We start from the raw sequence: 23,553 nt of genomic DNA, 5'->3' as shown, positions 1-23,553 counted from the left end.
ACTAAGGGGAATTAAGTCAAAGACTATGAGCTTTATTAGGTCTTGTGATAATTATGCCAAAGAGTTCTCTGTTTTAATTTCCCAAAACCGTGTAAAGGTGTCCATATCCCCCTTAGGTGTTTTTAATTTTTAGTGCTGAGAACTGAACCTAAAACTCTACATAAATGTTTTGCCACTAAGCTACATCCCAAGCTCTCAGACATTTTTACTTTAATTTTCATCAATATGACAGATTAAAAGGCTGAGATTTCTAAAGTACTGGCAGCTCATGCCTGTATCTTACGTGCTCAAGAAGTTAAGATCCAAGAATCAGGTTTCAAAGCCAATTTGAGCAAACACATCTGCAGGACTCTCCAATTAATGAGCAAAAAGCTAAAAGTGGAAGAGTGGCTCAAGTCATCGAGAGCCAGCCTTGACAAAAAAAGGCAACTAAGAACATGAGGCACTAAAAAAAAAAAAAAGAAAAAGAAAAGAAAAGAAAAAAGAACATGAGGCACTGAATGTAAACCCAGTACCAGAAAAACAACAAAAAGGTTTGCATTAGAGGAATGGTTCAGTTGGTAGGGCACTAGCCTATAAATAAAAATGTCAAGAACCAAGATTTATTCTTGGTCTTGAACCTAAAAAAAAAGAAAAAGAAAGAGAGAGAGAGAGAGAGAGAGAGAGAGAGAGAGAGGGGAAGGAAGGAAGGAAGAAAGAAAGGGAAGAAAAGAAAAGAAAGCGGCCTGGAGTTTGGCCTAGTGGTTAAAGTGCTTGCCTAGCATGCACGAAGACCCGGGTTCGATTCCTCGGTACCACATACATACAAAAAAGCCGGAAGTGGTGCTGAGGCTCAAGTGGTAGAGCTCAAGAACAGTGCTCAGGCCCTGAGCTCAAGCCCAGGACTGGCAAAAAAAAAAAGAAAAGAAAGGCTTTCTCAGGTAGTTAAGAGTGACTCATATCCATAATCCTAAATTCTCAGAAGCTGAGACTCAGAAGATCAAGGCAGAAAAGTCTGCAAGACCTCATCTCCAATTAACCAGCAAAAAGTTAGGCTAATGGAAACAACCCAGATGCCCCATTAGGGATGAATGTTATCTCTCATCTCTTTTGCCATCCCTTGGGTATCTCATATTGTTACAATATTTCACCTTGTTATCTGATATATTTTATATGTGCTTAATTGGTTATTTGAAATTGGATAGGAAAGGGGGGAAATCAAGATAAGCGGGGGGAGGGGACCAAGACATGAGAAAGAGTATCAATGTTTGTGAAGTTATGCACCTATCTGGTGAATATAATGTAAACCTTCTATTAATCACAATTTAAAAATTATTAAAAAAAAAGTAAGGCTAGGGCTGGGAGTTTGGCCTAGTGGTTAAAGTGCTTGCCTAGCATGCACGAAGACCTGGGTTTGATTCCTCGGTACCACATACATAGAAAAAAAGCCAGAAATGGTGCTGAGGCTCAAGTGGTAGAGCTCTAGCCTTGAGAAAGTCCAAGGACAGTGCTCAGGCCCTGAGCTCAAGCCTGGGACTGGCAAAAAAAAAAAAAAGTAAGGCTAGAGGTAGAGGTATGATTCAAGTAATATAACTCCAGCCAATGAAGTCCACAAGCATGAGGTCTTAAGTACTAAATAAATAAATAAAGCAAGCCTTTTCATTTTAACTTGGTAATTTCTTATGATACTCCATGAATAACCCTTATTCAATTTTTATTAGAATATTCTGCCTTTAAAGAAAAATGTCAATTTTTATTAGAATATTGTGCCTTTAAAGAAAAATGTTGGAAGCCAGGTGCGTTGGCTCATGCCTGTAATCCTAGCTATTCAGGAGGCTGCAATCTGAGGATGAAGGTTCAAAGCCAGCCCATGCACAAAATGACCTGAGAATCTTATCTCCAATTAACCTCTAGAAAACAGAAGTGAGGCTTGGCTCAAGGGTACGGTGGTAGCCTTAGCTGAAGAGTTCAGGGATAGTACCTAGGCTGAGTTCAAGCCCCATGACCCACAAGGAAGAAAGAAGAAAGGAAGGAAGGAAGAAAGGAAGGAAGATGGATGTTGGAAAGAGCACAGGGACAACGGCCAGACCCAGAGTTCAGGCCCCACGACTAACAAAAAAGAAGAAAAAAAAAAGAAAAATGTTGCCAGGGACCAGTGGTTCATACCTGTAATCTTAGCTACTCAGGAGGCTGAGATCTGAGGATCATGGTTCAAAGCTAGCCCAGATATGGAAGTCAGTGAAACTCTAAACTCCAATTAACCATCAGAAAACTGGAATTAGTGCTATGGCTCAAAGTGGTAGAGCTAAAGAGCTCAAGGACAGACAGCTCACAGGCCCAGAGTTCAAGCCTCACGATTGACAGAAAAAAAAAAGCTACTGACGGAAAAGAAAAATGTTATAAAAAGTTGAAATTTAAGGGCTGGGAGTTTGGCCTAGTGGTTAAAGTGCTTGCCTTGCATGCACGAAGACCCGGGTTCAATTCCTTGGTACCATATACATACAAAAAGCTGGAAGTGGTGCTGAAGCTCAAGTGGTAGAGCTCTAGCCTTGAGAAAGTCCAAGGACAGTGCTCAGGCCCTGAGCTCAAGCCCAGGACTAGCAAAAAAAAAAAAAAAAAAAAGTTGAAATTTAAAAACAAAATAGTTGCCAGGTGCTGGTGGCTTATACCTACAATCCTAGCTGCTCAAGAGGATCTGAAGATCTCAGCTTGGTCAGGAAAGTTGATGAGTCTCATCTTCAATTCAGAAAAAGCTGGAAATGGTACTGTAGCTCAAGTAATAGAGTGCTAGCCTTGAGCAAAAGGAGCTTAGAAACATTACCCAGGCCCAAAGTTCAAGTCCCAGATGTGAAAGAGCTCCAATAAATATAAAAATATTCAATAAACATGTCTGTCATATGTTGCTGGCATGTTCACAAAGTAAAAATGTATATGGCTGTTGACCCTTTATTTCCACAGTAAAAAACTTTTCTAAAATGAGACAGAAACAAGTATGCCTAACAATATACCTTTGCTCTTTCTGTCTACTCATACTGATCATTGGAGTCCTTTTTTTTTTTCCCTGCCAGTCTTTGGGCTTGAACTCAGGGCTTGGGTACTGTCCTTGAGTTTTCTGCAAGCTAGCGCTTTCTACCACTTCTGGCTTTTTCTGTGTATGTGGCACTGAGGAATCGAACCCAGGGCTTCATGCATGCTAGGCAAGCACTCTACCACTAGGCTATGCTCCTAGCCCCTGGGGTCCTATTTTTAAGGACCACTTTCAAGGAGTAAGAAACACTTGCCCAGTGAGCCCACAAGGTTCTATTTAGCCAAATGTGATTGAAAAAATACACAAAACTCCAAATCGATTTTCCTTCCCTTATACTTGGAATCCTTCAAATAGCAAGTTTGTATCATAATTCTGGGCCAAAAAAAAAAAAAGTTGTCTTGGTTCTACAAAAGATACCTGTGGTCTGAAAGTAACAAAGTAAAAGAGAAAGAACATGATGCTTAATTAGGTTCCTGCTCTGCCATTTCTTGCTGTGTGACCTTGGTCACCTCTCTGGGTTTCTATTTCCTCACCTATAAAATGAGCACAAAACTACCTGCTTTAGGGATATCATGTAAATCAAATGAGTATAGTGATGGTGCCATGCAATGCTTTTAGTCTGAAACCTAGTATGCAGTTGGTACACTACTCCAAAAAAGAGTGATTTTCCCTAACTTCAGGGCGTTAAATCAGTTACTTAATCCAAATAATCTTATATAAAATGTTGCCTGGAACTAGTTAACAAAAGCATCATCTGAAGCAAAAACATTTAGGTCAGCATTCTATCAACTGCAATTTCCACTGCTGTAATTATGCAATCATCAACCACCACTGCAAAACAACAAAAACCCTAAAGCTAGTGCTATTAAAATTGCTAAACACAGTAATCACTTCATTCTCCAGATCCTGATGATCAATTACTTTAGGAAAGCATTAGCAATCGTTCTAACTGTCAAAGCAAAAGGCTGATGAATTATCCTCAATAGCAGACATGCCTGTTCTACAGAAGAAGATTTGGTCACTGTCCAGAACGGCAACATACTCAAATGCTGTCTTGTCATGCCATATCTGGAAAGGAACTATATTTTTTTAAAAAAATCCTTTGGGCTGGGAACAGGCTTCATGGTGAGTACTTGCCTAGCATGTATGAAGCCCTAAGTTCAATTCCTCTGTACCACATACACGGGGAGGGGGGTGGGAGAGCCTGAAGTGGTGCTATTGCTCAAGTGATAGAGCGCTAGCCTTGAGGAAAAAAAAAAAATAAGGGCAGTGCTCCAGCCCTGAGTTCAAGCCCCAAGACTGGAAAAAAAAAATCTTTTTTTAAAAATTTATTTTTTAAATTTTTTATTGTAATTAGTAAAAGGGTTACATGATATTTGCCAGATAGAAGGTACATTAATTCACATACATGATACCCTTTCACATGTCTTGGTCCCCATTCCCCTCCCCCCACCCCCCCACCTGAAAAAAAAATCTTTTACAACAGAAAGGGTATTGGCTTTTGAAATTTAGCCTTCTCATCACTCACTCCTGACAACAGGCTTTAATAGGGTGAAATCATCTCAAGGAAGAAAGCAAAGTTTATGAAATCCACCAACATAGCCACTATCTAGGCAAAAAGAAATATATTCCCCCTGTAAGTGAAGATTCCTCTAGGAAAAGAAGCAAACTATCATTTTCTAAGCATCTATATTCAGAGTGCTATACTACACACTATAATTATATTACTCCTCAAATCAAGCTACGAGGTAGATCTTATCCTTCCCCAAAGACATTAGGTAAACTGGATGTGGAGATGCAAGCCTGTAATCCCAGCATTTGGGATGAGAAAAAACACAAATTCAAGGTAAGCTGAGCTACATAGCAAGACTCTGTGAGAAAAAAGCGAAAGAGACAGAGATAGAAAAAAGGAGGGCTGGGAGTTTGGCCTAGTGGTTAAAGTGCTTGCCTAGCATGCACGAAGACCCAGGTTTGATTCCTTGGTACCACATACATACAAAAAAAAAAAAAAAAGCCGGAAGTGGTGCTGTGGCTCAAGTGATAGAGCTCTAGCCTTGAGAAAGTCCAAGGATAGTGCTCAGGCTCTGAGCTCAAGCCCAGGACTGGCAAAAAAAAAAAAAAAAAAGAAAGAAAGAAAGAGAAAAGGAAAGAAAAAGAAAAGGAGAGGGGGGGGAGAGAGGGGGGGATTGGGGAGAAAGAGGGGGGGGGAGAGGGAGAGAGTCAGGTAATGTACTAAGTCTCACTTGTTAAGTGAAAACACTCAGCTCCAGGATCTAAATCTGTCCAATGATGAAACCTTTTTTTTTTCTTTTTCTCAATACATCTTTTGCTTTGGAGAGCCTCGTGCTTACAAGCAGGCACTCTACCACTTGAACTACACCTGTAAATCCTTTACTTTTCTTTATTTTGAGCTGTTATTTTTTTTTTGTCAGTTGTGGGGCTTGAACTCTGAGTTTGAGTGCTGTCCCTAAGCTCTTCAGCTCAAGGCTATCGCCCTACAATAATACAATTTAAATTTTGGGTCCAAACCAGAACAAACAAAAAGAACTACAGTGTGACAATTTCTGTCAACAAAAGGAAGAGAGACTCACACAGAGTGCCTTTGTGTGTGTGTGTGTGTGTGTGTGTGTGTGTGTGTGTGTGTGTGCGCGCGTGCCATTCCTGGTGCTTGAACTCAGGGCCTGAATGCGATCCCTGAGCTTTTTGGTCAAGGCTAGTGCTTTAATCCTTGAGTCACAGCTCCATTTCTGGATTTTTGGTAGTTAATTGGAGATTAGAACCTCATGGACTTTCATGCCAAGGCTAGGTTTAACCTTGAGCCTCAAATCTCAGCCTCCAGAGTAGCTAGGATTATAGGCAAGAGCACCCAGTCAGAGTGTTCTTGTTAAATTTTATATCTATAAAGAAAACATGCCAGGCTTGGTGGCTCATGCCTGTAATCCTAGCTACTCAGGAGGCTGAGACCTGAGGATCTCAGTTCAAAGCCAGCCGGATCACTAAAGAACTTGAGACTTTTATTTTCAACTAACCTCTAGCAAAACGACAAGTGGGGTTTGGCTCAAGGGTAGAGCAGTAGTAGCCTTGAGCTGAAGAGCTCAGGGACAGTGCGTAGGCCCAGAGTTCAAGCCCCATGACCCACAAAAAAAAAAAAAAAAAAAGGAAGAAAGAAAGAGAAAACAGTACCTGTTGACAACCACAGAGCACTGAAGCAGAAGCAAGTATATAGCAGGTACAGGCTTCTCAACCACTTCACAGATGTCTGCCAACAATGTCCTGATAAAATCCAGGAAGCAGGAGTTGGCTTGACTCCCAGCCTCTTCCCCATGGCCTTCCAGACAGGCAGAACCAGCACACTAGGAAAATAGAAAGAGAAGAAATTATATGCCAAGTAATTAATAATTGATTCCTGGAAATGTGGACTGTTATAGAATGTGGCAGGTTAGGAAAAGAAAAATTTCGATTGTCTTTCACTGCTCATTCCTGCAGTAAATTCTAAACCTGGTCTTTGACATAGCCTATAATTATTGATGTGGTAACATAGCAAGGGATTTTAAATGAACCTACTGCAAACTGAAATGTTTTATGCTTCATTAGTATTTAACAGTAAATTGTTTCACAGAATGGAAAGGCTACCAGCCCAAGAGTTGGAGGCATAACTCAGTTGATAGAACACTAGCCAATGAGCCAAAGTGTCAGGTATAGAGTTAGGTCCAGGTCTTGGACCATAATAATAATAGTAATGATAAACAATAATAACAATAATGACTCTCCACCTGATTTAAAAAAAAAAAAAGCTTTTGACTTTCCAGTTCTGGTTGTGCAAACAACTTTGTGACTTTGACCAAACACACTGTGAAAAGAAGTTGGACTTGCTCTAACTAATCTAACCCAAGGGTGTTGTCTGGCCCAGTATTGTTGAAATGTTTTCAACACCACCATCTTTAGACTCTATCCAACATAAATTTCAGTTATCCCCAATGCCTAAGCTTCACTTGCAATTCCTAGCTTAAATTCATATACACATTCAGCAACTATGTATGTCAGATCCTATACTAGCTACTCTAGTATCTAGAAACTATATTATTTAGCTGATCTCCAGAAAGAAAAAAAAACAATTTTCCAAAAGTCTCTTTCTTCTTGTACAACTCTGCTATATTGTATATATCATAAATTCTGACATTATGGGGACGAACAAAGTTCTGAAGAATCAGTTTTTAAAATCTGATGGTTTGGAATGGGGACTCACAGCTGCAGTCCCAGCTATGCGGAGGCTTGAGTTCAAGGCCAGCCTGAGCAACATGAGAGCCCATCTCAGAAAGTTGATCATCTGTCCTAAATATGTCACTGAAATCTGGAAAATGAGTGCACCAATACCTCTTACTCCCTACCAGCTTACAGAAAAATCAGTATCACCTGAGGTGGATTTCATGGCTGATGACCGGTCATGAGCACACTACCGCAAAACTGAGCCAGCTAACCTAAGAAAAGGCTTTCACTGAACCACTGCCACTAGAAAGAGTTCATCTCATTTCTTTCCAGGTCTTCCTATTTCTAGTTTGTTTTTGTTTTTGTTTTTTGCTTGTTTCTCTTTTTTTTTTTTTTGTCAGTCGTGGGTATTGAACTCTGGGCCTGGACGCTGTCCCTGAGCTCTTCAGCTCAAGGTTAGTGCCCTATCCTTTGAGCCACAGTGCCACTTAAAGTTTTCTAGTGGTTAACTGGAGATAAGGAGTCTCAGGGAATTTAGTGCTAGGGTTGGCTTTGAACCAAGATCCTCAGATCTCAGCCTCCTAAGTAGCTAGGATTACAGGTGTGAGCCACTGCACCCGGCTATTCTTTTTTTTTTTTTTTTGTACATGTTAGGAAGCAAAAGGCAGAAAGGAGAGGAGGTATGTGAACCAGAGACATGTTCAAAAGACTATGACTAAATCCTTGCTGGAGGGAGGGAGGGAAGGAAGGAAGGAAGGAAGGAAGGAAGGAAGGAAGGAAGGAAGGAAGGAAGGGAGGGAGGGAGGGAGGGAAGGAGGAAAATAAATCTCCAAAACTTCTCTAGATACCCGACAGAATGTGTGCCGTGCACACGTGTGCATACTAAGATCTTACCATTTCTGCCTACCCCAAAAGGATTTAAAACTCAAGGTGACTCAACACCTGTCATCAATATCCTGGCAGGTGGGTGGAAAAAGCAGGAAAGAAATGAATAGGCTTTGAAAACAGGAGTAATAAACACCATTGGAACAGCAAGCTGATTAGAAGTGCAATGTCTTACAAATTGTGCATGAGCAAGGCAGAGCTAATTTCATTTAACTCCCAACCAGTCATTCTGCTGAAACCTACAATTGCCTACTGGCACAAATCACTGCTAGGGTCCAGCGAAAGGCTTGCTGACCAGAGGCAGGAACAACAACACATCACCAAGATCCAAATAGTCTGTTATTGAATCAAAGGGTAACAACCCAGGGAGAGAACACACACCCCCACAATACTTGACAAATGAAAATCTAGAAAAGCTCCCAATAGTTCTGGCATTTAGGGCGTTACAAGCACACCCGAAATAAAAGCACTTTCTGTTGCAGCAGCTGTTCAGACAGAGCAGGGGGTAATGTTTACTTAATACTTCAGGTTGATGGGGGATGTATCATAGTTCAGTCTGTCAGCTACATACGTGGAACTCCATTTATGTACACAGCGATAAGATATGTTTGAGTAACGACAAAGCACGTCTGAAACAGCCTATTCATCGAGTGTGAGTAATCAAGAAGAAAGAAAGCTTTAAAGGAAAAAAAAAAGTCTTATATTTGGGAAAAGTTACAGAACAGACTGCCATGAATAGCTTTTGCTTATATTTGCAGACACTGTTTTCCAAATAGCTGGAAAAATGAACAGATTGTTCTGGGAGGTCGTCTTTCCAACTTGTTCCTAGTTTCCAGTCTGTTAATCACATGAAAGCACCAGGAGAGTCAGCTCTTCACTGACAGCATTCATTGTCAGTTGGGCACAACCACCAAGAGGTGAGAGAAGGCAAAGCATTCCTGAAACCCCGTCTAGGTTCGCTATTCTTTTTTCTATTTTGACTTCCTCCACTTCACCTTTGTGGTGCTCACTGCAGCCACAGCAGGACCCTCTGTAGAGCATAATTTTCCAAAATCCTGAACGAGGCAGCCTTTGAATCCTAATTTACACATCGCGCCCAAACCCGCCCCCCTCATTCTGCATTGACTTTCTATCGCAGTGGGGAGATCAAACGCCAGAGGCAACTCGAGACGAGGCTGCAAGAGACGAAGTCGAGGGTATCCAAAGGGCAGCGGCAGTCCCTGCAGACTGACAGGCTGGGCCCCCCCGTCTGCCAGGGAGCAGCAAGACCAGACCCGGACCCCAAAGAAACGGGGTTCAGCCTGGAACGCCAGCTCCGTCTGTGCAAGGCCAGAAGCAGCTGGCTGCCCGGGCCGAGTCCCCACACCCCGGGCATCGCCCGTCCCGCCTGCCCCTCCCCTGAGCTCCCGGTACTCGGCCTGGCAGCCAGCCGTCCCGGCCACCTACCGGGGCTCAGGGCCATAGAGCGGGGCCCCGGCTCTCGGCGGCCTCCGCCTCCTCCCGGTCCATGGGCTAGGGGGGGCCCCCGACTTTCTCTACCCTCACGCAGAGGAGGAGGAAGAGGAAGAAGGTAGCGCCGGCTCGGCCACCCGGACAGCTCCCTCTTGCCTCAGCCTCCCTGGACAGCGACGGCGGCCGGAAACGCCGCCTCCTCTCACCTCCCTGGGGCTCAACCCGGAAACACATTCTCCATGCCAATCAAACCCTCCCGCCCTCCCACTCTCCGGAAGCGCAGTTCCAGCCGCGAGCCCGTGGGGGAGGAGGAGGGGTAGCGCTGGGCGTAGATCAGTACACCCAGCGAAGGAGTCTGCACCGCGCCAAGCCTCCGGTCTCCCGGCCTCCAGGGGCAGTCTGCACCTCGCCTCTATTACAAGACTCCCCGGCCGCACGTTCGGGCAAATGCCCATAAGAAAGATGGCGGCGGCGGTATCCACCCCCTACGGTTTAGCGCCCTGCCGTGCCATTGGCCCCAGCCAGGAGTGAAACCGCCGCTGATTGGTCGAGAGTAATGCGGGGGTGGGGGTGGAGCTGCACTAGCCCGGAGCCCGGAGTGGGCAACGCGGCGTGAGCAGCGGCCCCAGGCTCCCACAGCCTCGCGCACCGGAGAAGACTTCGCCGCTCGGGGCCGCAGCCTGGTGAGCTCAGCCCCCCTTCAGGTCCTCCCCTGCATCCCAGCCGGGGCCTCTTGGAGCCGCCGCTGATCGATGCCGACTTTCCCCGGGGACCCTAGCGCGACTCCATCGAGCCATATCGCGACATCACCGTGCCCTGTCGAGACTCCATTTTGTTACAGCCCCTTTTCAAGATATATCTTTAATTTTTTTTTTAAAAAACTGCCCTGTCATCTTTGGGGGCTGTCCCTCTCCATGTCGTGATTTCGCTGTGATCTCTCCGTGACATCACCGCGCCATCGTGAAGTGTGATCTCATCGCTGCCTTGTCGTGACTTCATCAATGTCGTGTTGTGACCTGGCTGCGGCGGGACAGGTGGTGACCGCCGAGACCCTCTTTCCCCTTCTCATTGCCCCATCTCAGCAGCCCCACTTCGATTATCCGGCTTCTGTATTCCCTGTTGTCCCGTGATTTTCTGACCCCCTCTTGCTTCTCCAGCCCCAGCCAGTAGCGGGATGCGGTGGGCGAAGACCCGGAGGGAGCACAAGGGGTTAATTCTGTTGCTGCTCCAGCTGCTGCACCTCCTGCAGCCCTTGCCCCAGAGAAGGAAAGGAGAGAAAGCTAGGAACTGGTGGGGGTAACTGAGAGCCCTGGCTGGAGGGGTGGGGTCCCCATAGGAGTCTGTAAGCCTTCCCTGGTGAGCTTATATTCAAGCTGGTCCAAGCTTAGTTTCTGCCTCCTCTGAAGAGGGGTGAGAAGCTAGAATGATGCCCCTTAACTCGCCTGTCAAACTGAGTCCGGATAATCGAACTTCACCCATGTATGTCTCCATTCCTCTCTTGTCTGTCCTTGCCACTCATTCATTCCCTGTGTGCCTCCTGGAAAGAGAAAACCTGGTTTCTGGTGCCAGGGGCTGCTGAGCAGTGGAGACAACCCCCTCCCTCCCCCAGGAAATTGGTGAGAGCTGTCCAGCTGAGCATCAGAATGCATGGTCCTCCCTTCCCACTTTCTGGAGGTGACCTTGGAGCAGGGTCCCTTCTTCATCCCAAAGGATTCTCAGGTCCAGCCTTTGAAAGGGGCTCCCCCTAGGGAGGTCAGTCCTGAGGAAGCCACCCTTCCAAATCCTCCCTCCTCCCTCTGTACTAATCCCGCCCTCCATCCTCCACTTCCACCCCCGCCCCCGCCCCCGCCCCTCCTCTGCAGAGGGATGCTCAGTCCCTCTTGTGTTCACAGTTGGGCAAGGCGGGCATCATGGCCTCGGATTGTGAGCCAGCTCTGAACCAGGCAGAGAGCCGAAACCCCACCCTGGAGCGCTACCTGGGAGCCCTCCGTGAAGCCAAGAATGACAGCGAGCAGTTTGCAGCCCTGCTGCTAGTAAGGAACTTGCTGGCGATTGGGAGCTGGGAGGGCTTTGGGGGTCAGGCACCTAAGAAATGGGGTCAGCAACTCCCCAAAGATATATAGGTAGTGCTAGAAACCCTAGAGGCACCATAGAATGCCTTTATTGCTCCCTAAGAACAGAGGCAAAGGGGTGCTTCAGGCCATGGCACTGAGGCCTTGGAGGAGGTTGCCAAGGTTTGTTTTCTGGGGCGTCCCAGAGCAGATGGGAGCTGACTCATAGGATAACAGCAGCAGGTAGTAACTAGTGCAGAGTACTTAAGGGCTGGAGATGTTTTTTGTTTTTTCTGGGACCCAAGAGAGTAGCAGGATTGACAGTGATTGGGGAGGGGGTCCTAGAGGGTGGCCAGGGTGGCATGGCAGTGGGCAGATTGAAGGTAAAGGAGCTGGTTCAGGTCTTTGCTCTGTTAAAGAAACCCTCACTGGGGACAGCAGAGCAGAAACTGCAGTGCTAGGAGGGGTGGGGGGGTGTTGGTGTGTGGGGGTGAAGGGAGGAGGGAGTACAGCCGCTGATTGTTTGCCATGGCAACAGGGAGAAGGCTCTGGAGTCAAGGGCTCACACTGCAGCAGAGGAGGTGTTTAGGTGAAATGTGAGGGGAAATGTTTTGACATGCAAAGTGGCAAGACATAGGAGCCATTTCCCCTGAGAAGGTGGCGGAAATGGATCAGAGTCTCTCTGGAGACAGTAGTTAGGAAAGGACCTTAAATCCTTGAGAGATTTTAAACATTGAGTTCTAACCCAGGTTGTAGGCAACTAAAGTAGATGTCAGAACTCAAATGGCCAGGTTGCAACCCTAATGAGAGATTGCATAGGACTGGACGTCCCTTCCCCGGGATAATCCTAGATGAGAGAGACCCCAGAGAGCACACCTGTCTGTTCAAGGAGAAAGAAAAAGCTGATGAAATGACCCCAGAATGAGTCCTGTTGCATAACTCATTTCTCCTGGTGCTTAATGCCTAGGGTACAAGGAAAGGGATAATCCTTGCCTCCTCTTCCTTGTATCTTGCTGATAGCACATACCCCCTACAGGTGACCAAGGCAGTCAAAGCAGGTGACATTGATGCCAAGACTCGACGGCGGATCTTTGATGCCGTTGGCTTCACCTTCCCCAACCGTCTCCTGACCAGCAAGGAGGCACCGGATGGGTGCCCTGACCATGTTCTCCGGGCCCTGGGCGTGGCCCTGCTGGCTTGTTTCTGCAGTGACCCTGAACTGGCCACCCATCCCCAGGTCCTGAACAAGATCCCTATCCTTAGCACCTTCCTCACAGCCCGGGGAGACCCCGATGATGCCGCCCGCCGCTCCATGATCGATGATACCTACCAGTGCCTAACAGCTGTAGCAGGCACGCCTCGAGGGCCTCGGCACCTCATTGCCGGTGGCACAGTGTCTGCCCTGTGTCAGGCCTACCTGGGGCATGGTTATGGCTTTGACCAGGCCTTGGCACTCCTCGTCGGGCTCCTGGCTGCTGCTGAGACACAGTGCTGGAAGGAGGCGGAGCCTGACTTGCTGGCAGTGTTACGGGGCCTCAGTGAGGATTTCCAGAAAGCCGAGGATGCCAGCAAGTTTGAGCTCTGCCAGCTGCTGCCCCTTTTTCTGCCCCCAACAACGGTGCCCTCCGAATGCCTCCGGGATCTGCAGGCCGGGCTGGCACGCATCCTGGGAAGCAAGCTGAGCTCCTGGCAGCGCAACCCTGCACTGAAGCTGGCAGCCCGCCTGGCGCACGCCTGCGGCTCCGACTGGATCCCAGTGGGCAGCTCCGGGAGCAAGTTTCTTGCTCTACTGGTGAATCTGGCATGCGTAGAGGTCCGGCTGGCCCTGGAGGAGACAGGCACAGAGGTGAAAGAGGATGTGGTAACTGCCTGCTATGCCCTCATGGAGTTGGGGATCCAGGAATGCACGCGCTGTGAGCAGTCCCTGCTTAAGGAGCCCCAGAAGGTGCAGCTCGTGAGCATCATGAAGGAGGCCATCGGAGCCGTCATACACTACCTGCTGCAGGTAAGGATACACTGGCCCTCAGACGGAGCCCAGTGAGGGTGGGGAGACAGAGCTGGAGCCAGAAGGCAAGAGAAGGGGGTGGGATGGGGAGGCAGGCGGCAGAGCTTCACGAACATGCAGGCAAGCACTCTGGCAGTAGTGTGTGGCCGAGTCTCCCTCTCTCTCCTTCTCCGTGGGCCTCCACACAGGCACCATACCACACACCATATGTGCACACCCATCGCAGCACACACTCACACAACACAGTATTCTCCCACTCATAAAACACTCTCCAGTACACACATACTACACAACACACCGCACACAAAATTGAAGCAGCCTGTTCTGCTCATTCCATAGTGATGTTTTATACAGACACACATACAGACTTGCAGGGCTCAGGAAAAAACAGGACTTTCTGATTCCTAGCCTCTGTGGAGTTTTATATAACTCTTACTTGTCTCATCCCTCCTTCCTCTCCCCACCCCCCTACCAAGTCTCTTCTTCCTTCTCTGAGAGGCTCCCTCGCCTGCCCCAGGGATTCAGACATGATGACTCTGGTCTCTTTAATGGCCCTGCTCTAGCCACTGAATTCTATAACTATGAGTATGACCATCTAAACTCTGGTCTCATTTTCTATACAGTCCCAAAGAGTCATTCTGCCTCCCACTCTTGAGGGCTATTTACATGGTAGGATGTGTCTTCCTGTCAGAGCTGAATACAGGAGTGCTGCTTAGCTGTAGATCTGGATGTTTCTCTTAGAGATAGAGAGTAGGATCATGTGACTTGAGTCTCAGTGAGTATGGGGTATGATCTCTGAGATCCCTTTATACAGCAGACTTAGCATGAGGGTCTGCTCGGTGCTCTTGCTGAGTGCATCTCTCCTGTATGCTAGAAGCCTGGTGAACACGGCTGAAGAACTCGTAGACCTGAATTCCCTTCTATGAGTGTTATTCCTAGATTGGCCTTAAGCTGGGGAGACATAAAAGAGTGTCTTGTCCTGCTCCATCTCAGTGGGGTCTTGTGGCAACAGGTGGGGCCAGAGAAGCAGAAGGAGCCCTTTGTGTTTGCCTCGGTGCGGATCCTGGGTGCCTGGCTGGCAGAGGAGACCTCGTCCCTGCGTAAAGAGGTGTGCCAGCTTCTGCCCTTCCTTGTCCGCTATGCCAAGACCCTCTACGAGGAAGCTGAGGAAGCCAATGACCTTTCGCAGCAGGTAGCCAACTTGGCCATCTCCCCCACCACTCCAGGACCCGCCTGGCCAGGGGATGCACTCAGGTGAGTTGAGTTACTGTCTCTCCGGCCAGAAGATTCAAAAGAAAAGAGTGATAGGGGCATACCCTGTCTCTCCCAAACTGGACTGAACGATGCTCCCTGACGAGGCCATCATAAGAGCTCCTCCCTTCGGTCATTGCTACTTATTTCAGGGGCTTGTTCCCATAGGACTTGTCACCAGATTTCCAAACTGAGCATCTGTTATAAGCCAGTTATACCCTTTACCATGAAAAGTCTCATTTAGTACACACAACAAAAGTCTCATCCAGGGCCGGGAGTTTGGCCTAGTGGTTAAAGTGCTTGCCTAGCATACATGAAGACCTGGGTTCGATTCCTCGGTACCACATACATAGAAAAAAGCCGGAAGTGGTGCTGAGGCTCAAGTGGTAGAGCTCTAGCCTTAAGAAAGTCCAAGGACAGTGCTCAGGCCCTGAGCTCAAGCCCAGTACTGGCAAAAAAAAAAAAAGTCTCATCCATATCTTAAGGATGAGAAAATGAAGCTCACAGAGGTTAAAGTACTCGGGCTTACTCAAGTTGGATCCTGGGCCTGTGTGATCCTGAAATGTGTGTTTCTGACAATGCCTGCGAACCATCCTCCTTTTCTCCTACTCCTGCTTAAGGAAGGTGCTCAAAGAAAAGACATCATTGTACTCTATCTCTCCTAACTCCACACACATCTGTCCTTTCCATGCCCCTAGACTCCTTCTGCCCGGCTGGTGCCACCTAACAGTCGAAGATGGACCCCGAGAGATCCTGATCAAGGAAGGGGCCCCATCCCTTCTCTGCAAATACTTCCTGCAACAATGGGAGCTCACATCTCCCGGCCATGACACCTCAGTACTGCCTGACAGCGTGGAGATTGGTCTGCAAACCTGCTGCCACATCTTTCTCAACCTCGTGGTCACTGCACCAGGGCTGATCAAGTGAGGGCCTTGGGAGGCCTCGGGAGACCCGGGAGGAGATGCAAGGAAGCAAAGGGGCTGCCCATTTGCCTCCCATTTTGCTTCACTGTGTCTGTAGATTTCCTTTAGTGTTAGAATGAAAAGAGATTCAGACTAGACAAAGACAAAGCTGGCATGGTGGCTCACACCAGTAATCCTAACTACTCAGGAGGCTGAGGTTTGAGGATCAAGGTTCAAAGCCAACCCGGGCACTAAAGACCTTATCTCCAATTAATCACTAGAAAACCCTTGGGCTGTGGCTCAAGTGGTAGGGCAGTAGCCTGGAGTTGAAGAGTAGATAAAGACAAAACAGGATGTGGTGGTGCATGTCCATGATCCCAGCTACCTGGGAAGCAGAAACAGGAAGGATCACAAGGTCAGGACCAGTTCTGGCAAAGGGGAAGACAGTTCTAAAACACTACAGCCAAATGGGCTAAGTTTGTAGCTCAAGTGGTAGAGTACTTGCTAAGTGTGCAGAACACCCTTAGATCGATTCTGAGAGGGAAAAGTCAGTCCTGCTTAAGGATTTGGCATATCCAGACCCCAGGGTTGGCCCAGAGCACGTGAGTCTGTTCCAGCTATATCCCAGTCTCTGCTCAACAGTATCTAATCGAACCCATCTACCATGGTTGAGGCTCAGTTAATGCTTCGCCCTGCTGCCTAATTTCCTGCCCGACCCTGAGCTGGTAAAGCCAGAAGCCAGGTTTTGCGGAAGGTTCCATATGTTCTGCTTAACCCCCTATCTGCCTCTCCTCCATCCCTCCCCCCTTCCCCAGGCGTGATGCCTGCTTCACATCTCTCATGAACACCCTGATGACGTCGCTGCCTGCGCTGGTGCAGCAGCAAGGGAGGCTGCTGCTGGCTGCCAATGTGGCCACCCTGGGCCTCCTCATGGCCCGGCTCCTCAGCACTTCTCCAGGTAAGGCTGGGTAGACGGGCTTCATTCAGAGGCAAGGCTCCATTTTCCCACAGAGAGGAACTCTACGGTGTCAACTCCATGCGCCACCCCCATCCTTCCCAGCGATAACATTCTCTTCCTTCTGAAGACTTCTAAAGCAAGGTCTGGTGGGTGTGCGGTACAGGCCTGCTCAGAGGCACAGGCACCTGGAAGGCCTGGCAGCCAAGAAACTTCTGAAGCCAGTGTTTTTGAGGTGGAGCCACCCACACTTGGGCCTCGAGTCAGAAACCTAACTTCCCTCCATTGAGGTTTTTTACTGCATCGTAGCACCTCGCCTGCCCCAGTAAAGGCGTGTGCCTTCACTGCCCACCGCACTGCCCACCGTGTGCAGGGGGAAGGGCCTCCCCTCCAGGCCCTGGCAGCCCTCAGTGTCTCCCACTTCGGCCGTGGGTGTCTGCTTGGGTCCCTCTGTCCCCGCCTGTTCCCTGTACCCCATCTGTCAGGTTGGAGGAGCTGAGCAGATGCCCAGGAACAGGGTGTAATGTGCCCATACCCTCAGCTGCCTCTGTGCTTTCTGAGTGGGGATCCCAGCAGGGTACCCAGCAGTGGGAAGGGGAGCATGTCCTTGTGGCTCTGGAGCCCCCTGCACTCTGTCCTCCCCCCATGTAGAACCAGTCTGTCATGAGCCCCCCCATGTTGGCTGACCCACAAATGCCATCACACTCGGTGAGTAGCCTCCTCAGGTACACATGCCAGGGGCTGGGAAGGGTCTTGAACCCCTTTGGAAAGCAGGGCACCAAAAGCTGGTGCTGCTTGCCTTCCCCCAACTGCTCTGGTGCCCTCTTCTCCTGTGCCTGCGGGTGACGGAGTGTGCCCAGATCACATTTCATCCTCAGGACAAAATACTAAGACTAGTGCCAGCATTAACAGCCCCAGAAAACCTAGATACCCAAAGCCATCTAATTTAAGTGTCAGAGGAAGAGACTGACCCCAGCTGTCTTGATTCTAGGCCCTTGCTTCCACTTGTGCAGTATCCACAGGGTGGACGGTGAGGGGCTGGCCCAGCACTGATCTATCTAGCTCATGTACTCTCCTTGCCTTCCAGCTCTTCAAGGAACCCCAGCATCCCGAGGTTTCTTTGCAGCCGCCATCCTCTTCCTGTCCCAGTCTCACGTGGCTCGGGCCACACCTGGCTCAGACCAGGCAGTGCTGGCCCTGTCCCCTGACTATGAGGGCATCTGGGCTGACCTGCAGGAGCTCTGGTTCCTTGGCATGCAAGCCTTCACGGGCTGCGTGCCGCTGCTGCCCTGGCTGGCCCCTGCCGCCCTGCGCTCCCGCTGGCCACAGGAGCTGCTCCAGCTGCTGGGCAGTGTTAGCCCCAACTCGGTCAAACCCGAGATGGTGGCTGCCTATCAGGGTGTCCTGGTGGAGTTGGCGAGGGCCAACCGGCTATGCCGGGAAGCCATGAGGCTGCAGGCAGGCGAGGAGACGGCCAGCCACTACCGCATGGCTGCCTTGGAGCAGTGCCTGTCAGAGCCCTGAAGGGCATCGACTAGGGACAGACCCGGGGGCGGGCAGCGAGGGAAGGAGGGAGGAGGCATCTTCCCTGAAGCCCCCAACTGGAACCCCCCCTCCCCAGATTTCCCCCCCCAACACCCCAGCTTTCTGGCTTTTCAGAGGGCAAAGGGCACGGTGCCCACCCCTCAGGTGTGAGGAGCTGCGTCCCGCCCCCTGGGCTCCCATGGGGGCAGGAACCGGCTTGGAAATGATGAGGTTGTCCCCGCCAGGCCGGGGAAGGTTGGAGCAGCCCCCAGGGAGGGGGGCACTAGGTATCAGTGTGCTCAATGTCTGGCTTCTCATGAGAGGGAGGCCCCAGGGCAGGCCAGGGCTGGCAGGAGCTGACTGGCTTAGCCCAAGTGCCCTGCCGGCCAGGGCGTGGCCTCCCTAAGCTGCAGTGCCCCTTCTGGCTCCCCAGGTCCACGCCCTTTAAATTGGCCATTTGGCTCTTGCCATTGGGCAGAGAGCAGGCTCAGGCCATACATCGCAGTTCTTCCTTCCAACTTCATTGACCTAGGGTCTGACCTGCCCCTGACCTTCCAGGGCAGCCTGGGCAGACAGGCCAGTGGGGGGTGGGGAACCTCCTTCTACCTGAGCTTCCTAGAAGGGACCCAACAGTCCTTGGGCCCGGGTCTCCAGCTTGTGTGTCATGTTGCAGCAGAGTGATGATGGGGGTTGGGGGTTATTTATTTTGCTTGTCCTTTTCCCTGCTTGGATTCCTGAGCATCTGATCCCTGTCCCCCTGGTGCCTTTAGGCCTGGCTGGAGCCAGGATCAGGAGGGACATCTCCCCAGAGTCTGCATGTTTCCCCAGTGATTGCACCCCATTACCAGCGTGGTGCCTGGCTTCAGCTCCCACCCTTCCTATGACTCCTCTGCAGAGAGACGCGACTGGCGGCTCCAGCAGGGAATGTCTTTATTATGAACCTGGGGGAGACCCCCCCCCATATACCTGATCCTTTACTTTTCCCCACCCAACCTCCCCCAGTGCGTTCTGTGATCGCCAAGTTCAAAGCTGTGCACATGTGAACACTCAATAAATGTTCATGGATGACAAGATCCCTCCTGCGCGGTCCTTCGGGTGCCTCTTCCCTCTCCTCAGACTCTCCGTTCACAACTGTTTGCTGAATGTTTTCTGATAACCACAAGTACTATCTCATTCGGCCTCCCAAGAGTCCCAGAAAGAAGGGACTATGATTCCATTGTTTCCAACACTGTCTCTTAGGCACTGAGACTGATTTGCTCACTACTCCAGCCCTGCCATACTTTTACACGGGCCTCAAGCCCCTGCCTGCTACAGCAGGTTCACAAACCAGGATGATGTGGCCAGGCCTGTCAGAGGTTCTCAGGGACAAATGAAGCACTGTCCCTTCCCTTCTCAGCAGGTTTTGCCAGTAGTCACTGTCAGAACCTTCAATTTTTAGAAAGGTAAAATCCTAACAGGCCACCGGTGACATTTTTGTCTGTAACCCTGGCTGTGCAGGAAGCTGAGATGTGAGGATTGCTATTTGAAGCCAGCCAAAGCAGAAAGGTTAATCAGATTTCAATTAACCATCAAAGAATTGGTGGCTCAAGTGGTAGAGTGCCAGCTGGTTTTTTGTTGTTTTTTGTTTTGAGGCTAAGGGGCAATGCCCAGGCCCTAAGTTCAAGCCCCAGTACTGGCACCAGGACTAAATCCTAATCTTTACATGAATTCCAGTATTTGAATGTGGATAACTTTTTGGTTTTCAGCTTAAATACCACTAGTATAACAATATGCAGACTGCATGTGGCTTTCATGCTACCAGCTGTTAACCTGTGATCTGCAGGAAACAAGCCGAGCAATGCCTCATGAGTCCTGAGTCACAGCTGTCAGGTTGGAGTAAGACCAGCACCAGGCCCACACCATCTTCATAAAGCAATATGAAGGTGTAAGTAGTGACTTCTATGGATGTCTGAACAAATGGAACACAAAACTCCTTAGCCTCACTAAACCAAGTCTAGGAGACCTCAAGGCAAGTATTTGCTCTGAAGCAAGGATCAGGAGAGGCTTGCCAGGTAGACAAATAGAGGACTGGTACATACAGAGGCAAGAACAGTTTATTGCCACACTGATGTGGTAGGAGATGAAGTTGGACCAGAATTGCATGAGTCCAAGTGTATAGTGCTCAGGGGCCCTGAGGGATTGTACTAAGGACCAAGAATACAGATTTATTGAGCAGATTACAAGAAGTGACCTTTACATTTTAGATAATCGTTGCAAGAGGGGCAGATGTAACCAGGCATGGTGAAACATTCCTTGTAATCTCAGCCCTTAGAAGGTTGAAGGCAGGTGGATGGAAAGTTTGGGGCCATCATTGGCTCTCCAAGAATCTAGGAAAAGAAAGAAGAAAAAGAGAGCAAGGGAGAAGAAAGCGGAAGAACCAAAGAGGACTTAGTGCCACTGAATAGAAAATGGGGCATTCACTGTTCTAAACAACAGTGGGGTGGAAGACAAATAGTTCTGTGGAAGATACGAGTTCAGTTTGTGCTTCTGTGGAATATCCAAAGAGGGCATTGACTTCTATAGTCTGGAATTTCAAGAGAAGCTCTGGGTGGGTGATAGATTTGGGAGCTGCCAGTATAGATGCTCCTTACAGTCATCAGAGTGACAGAGATTATGTAGACATGGAAAAAGAAGAGAAGGGCTTCAAAGCAAGGGATAACCACTCATCATCCCTGCTTTTAAGGTGCTTCCCTGCATACAGTGAGAGAGACAAAACTGGGGTGGGGGGAATGATAACCCAATCCAGGCTGAGTTTCGTACTTTCATGAGGTACGGTCCAAAAGTTCTGGGCTGCGGAGTGGCTTGACTTGGCTTGCTCCTGGTGATTCAACCAAGAGGGAAAGGGGGAAACTCTGAGCTGCAGTTGTTAGCTCTGACCACAGGGTGGAGCCTCAGCATCTCTCCTAGTGCCAGATTTCCAGACAAGCCAAGCCAGGCTGGGAAGGAAGAGGATGTCTTGTGTCAACCATCATGGAAGCAGGCCTGAATTTTTTCTTAACTTAAAGGGAACTACAAGCTCCCATTTTGGAAGAAGAGGGGAAAGAAATGCACCTAGGAAAAGGGCAATATTGCAAGTAGGCCAAGTAAAAGAGACAATGTATGTGTGAGCATGCACACCAATGTGTTTCCATGAGTGTATGTCTTAGAGCATAGATGTCCCCATGTGTGTCATCTCTCCTCATTTCCTAGAGGTGTCGCTGTGAGCATCCCTGTAATACCCTACTAAGTCTCCACTCATGGTCATATATGCCAGACAAGTATAACTCCCCACTTGCATGCCTGAGAGTGAAGAATTCCTGTCCCTAGCAAAAAGACCTCAAAAGTCTGAAATTTGAGACAATGTGGGAGAAATCCAAAACAAAATCAAACCATGAGGAACACCATCTCTCCCCAGCAGACATGAGCAAAGTCAGTCATTTACTAGATGATCTCAGATTATGCCTGGAAGCAGTGTCTAGTTTAGCCAGGGTCATAATCCCATATAGGCCCTCCTAAAGAATTCCCTAATAGGATAACGAATTCATGAAGTCATCCATTCATTCACTTATCATTTCTTTGGTAGTCATTCACTGACCATCTGCCATTCACCAAGAGTGGTCCTAAATGTATTTTCTGTTTCCCTTTGTCTTTCTTTTCTTTTTTTGTGGGTCATGGGACTTGAACTCTTCAGCTCAACACTACTGCCCCACCCCTGGGCCTGGGCATTGTCCCTGAACTCTTCAGCTCAAGGCTACCACCCTACCCTTGTGTTAAGCCCCACTTCTCATTTTCTAGAGGTTAATTGGAGATAAGAGTCTTAGGTCCTTTTGTGCTGGGGTTGGCTTTGAACCTTGATCCTCAGATCTCAGCCTCCTGAGTAGCTAGGATTACAGGCGTGAGTCACCTCACTGCTTTCTGTTTCTATTTTCTTCAGCAATCCTTCATGGTTCATGAACTAGGAAAGGAATTTTAGCTACCCAGAAGATTGTGATTCAAAGCCAGTTGGGGAAGTTTCAGGACTCCATTTCCAAACTAATCAGCAAAAATGCTGGCTGAAGATATAGCTCAAGTTGTAGAGCACCAGCCAAATAAGTATAAGGCCCTGCCCTGAACTCAACACCTGCACCTGCAAGGGTGGAGGAGAAAGGTTTGCAAATTTCAAACTTTTAAGGATCATTGTGGGAGTTATGGGAGTACAGAACCAAAAGAAGAGGGTGAGAGGTGGAAGAGACATTGAATCTAGTTTTGACTTGGAAATTCAAATGGCTGCAAGGCAATATCTGAAGGAAACATTCAGAAGACAGTTGTGTGCGGGGGGGGGTGGTCTTTAGAAAGATTTGCAGACTGGAGATTATACAGTTTGACTATAACAAGAAGAAAGACAGAAGATGCTATTCTGAGAATGAATAACTCACATTAGGATAGGGATGAAAAGAAAGGAGACAGAAATGAAAGGAAGGAAGGAAGGAAGGAAGGAAAGAAAGAAAGAAAGGAAGGAAGGGAACAAAGGGAGGGAGGAAAAGAAAGGGAGGGAGGGAAAGAAAGGGAATGAAGGGAGGGAGGGAAAGAAGAGGGGAAGAAGGAAAAGAGGGAGAGAGGAAACGGGGGAAAGAGGAATAGGAAGGGGCCGGGAGTTTGGCCTAGTGGTAGAGTGCTTGCCTAGCATGCACGAAGACCCAGGTTCAATTCCTCAGTACCACATACATAGAAAAAAAGCCAGAAGTGGTGCTGAGACTCAAGTGGTAGAGCTCTAGCCTTGAGAAAGCCCAAGGACAGTGCTCAGGCCCTGAGTACAAGCCTCAACTGGCCAAAAAATAATAAATAAATAAATAAATAAATAAACAAATTAAAAAAAAAAGAGGAATAGGAAGAGAATAAAAGAGTGAGGATTTAAAGCTGCAGAAAAACAGAGTGAAGAAACACAAGTAAGTCGCCATACAGGCAGCCCATCTTGCTACTCCGACTTCCAAGCCTGGTAGAGAGAGTAAGGGATCCCCAAAGGGCTCTGATATCACTTCTCTCACTGTTCTGGACTTCTCTCAAAGGGACCCACTAACTTGTATGCCATTCACTGCCATCTATCCTACAGTTTGATTTCTTTCGTGTGTGTGTGTGTGTGTGTGTGTGTGTGTGTGTGTGCGCGTGTGCACACACAAACACCAATACTGGGGCTTCAACTCATGCTCTCAGTTTTTTTGTTTTGTGGGTCATGGGGCTTGAACTCTGGGCCTGAGCGCTGTCCCTGAGCTCTTCAGCGCAAGGCTACCGCCCTACCTCTGTAACCACAGCCCCACTTC

General features: G+C 48.5%; 2 protein-coding genes across 7 annotated transcripts in view; one reads left to right on the top strand and one right to left on the bottom strand.

The window, feature by feature from the left end:
* Kiaa0319l (KIAA0319 like) overlaps nt 1-9,740 on the bottom strand; it is a 90,972-nt gene extending 81,232 nt beyond the window's left edge. Inside the window, exons 1-2 of the mRNA XM_090335247.1 lie at nt 9,545-9,740; nt 6,191-6,360 (exon numbers count right to left, since the gene is read on the bottom strand). Of these exons, the coding sequence (XP_090191373.1) occupies nt 6,191-6,332 (142 nt within the window). The 5' untranslated portion in view covers nt 6,333-6,360; nt 9,545-9,740. The remainder of the gene's footprint in view (nt 1-6,190; nt 6,361-9,544) is intronic.
* Nucleotides 9,741-9,884: 144 nt separating this feature from the next.
* On the top strand, nt 9,885-19,313 carry Ncdn (neurochondrin). 6 transcript variants are annotated; one of them, XM_090335249.1, is made up of 8 exons: nt 10,240-10,584; nt 11,160-11,269; nt 11,443-11,583; nt 12,638-13,606; nt 14,619-14,860; nt 15,556-15,780; nt 16,575-16,717; nt 17,802-19,313. In XM_090335249.1, exons 2-8 carry the CDS (start codon nt 11,198-11,200, stop codon nt 18,236-18,238), a joined length of 2,229 nt encoding a protein of 742 aa, XP_090191375.1. In that variant the 5' UTR covers nt 10,240-10,584; nt 11,160-11,197; the 3' UTR covers nt 18,239-19,313. The 6 variants fall into 6 exon arrangements, with proteins under 6 accessions (XP_090191377.1, XP_090191375.1, XP_090191376.1 ...); XM_090335248.1 differs by lacking the exon at nt 10,240-10,584 and adding an exon at nt 10,880-11,029; XM_090335251.1 differs by lacking the exons at nt 10,240-10,584; nt 11,160-11,269 and adding an exon at nt 9,885-10,233.
* The last annotated feature ends 4,240 nt before the right edge of the window (nt 19,314-23,553 follow it).

This window comes from Megascapheus bottae, chromosome 6 (assembly GCF_031878675.1).
Source record: "Megascapheus bottae isolate mThoBot1 chromosome 6, mThoBot2.hap1, whole genome shotgun sequence".
Lineage (NCBI taxonomy): Eukaryota > Metazoa > Chordata > Mammalia > Rodentia > Geomyidae > Megascapheus > Megascapheus bottae.
The sequence above is the reverse complement of the archived record's forward strand: the minus strand, read 5'-3'. Positions and strand labels throughout refer to the sequence as shown.

Excerpts from the sequence above, each read along its gene's own strand:
- Ncdn (XM_090335249.1), top strand. The coding sequence starts at position 11,198 with ATGGTCCTCCCTTCCCACTTTCTGGAGGTGACCTTGGAGCAGGGTCCC. Across the intron at positions 15,781-16,574 it reads ACTGCACCAGGGCTGATCAA|GCGTGATGCCTGCTTCACAT; the intron begins GTGAGGGCCTTG and ends CCCCTTCCCCAG. Across the intron at positions 16,718-17,801 it reads GCTCCTCAGCACTTCTCCAG|CTCTTCAAGGAACCCCAGCA; the intron begins GTAAGGCTGGGT and ends CTTGCCTTCCAG.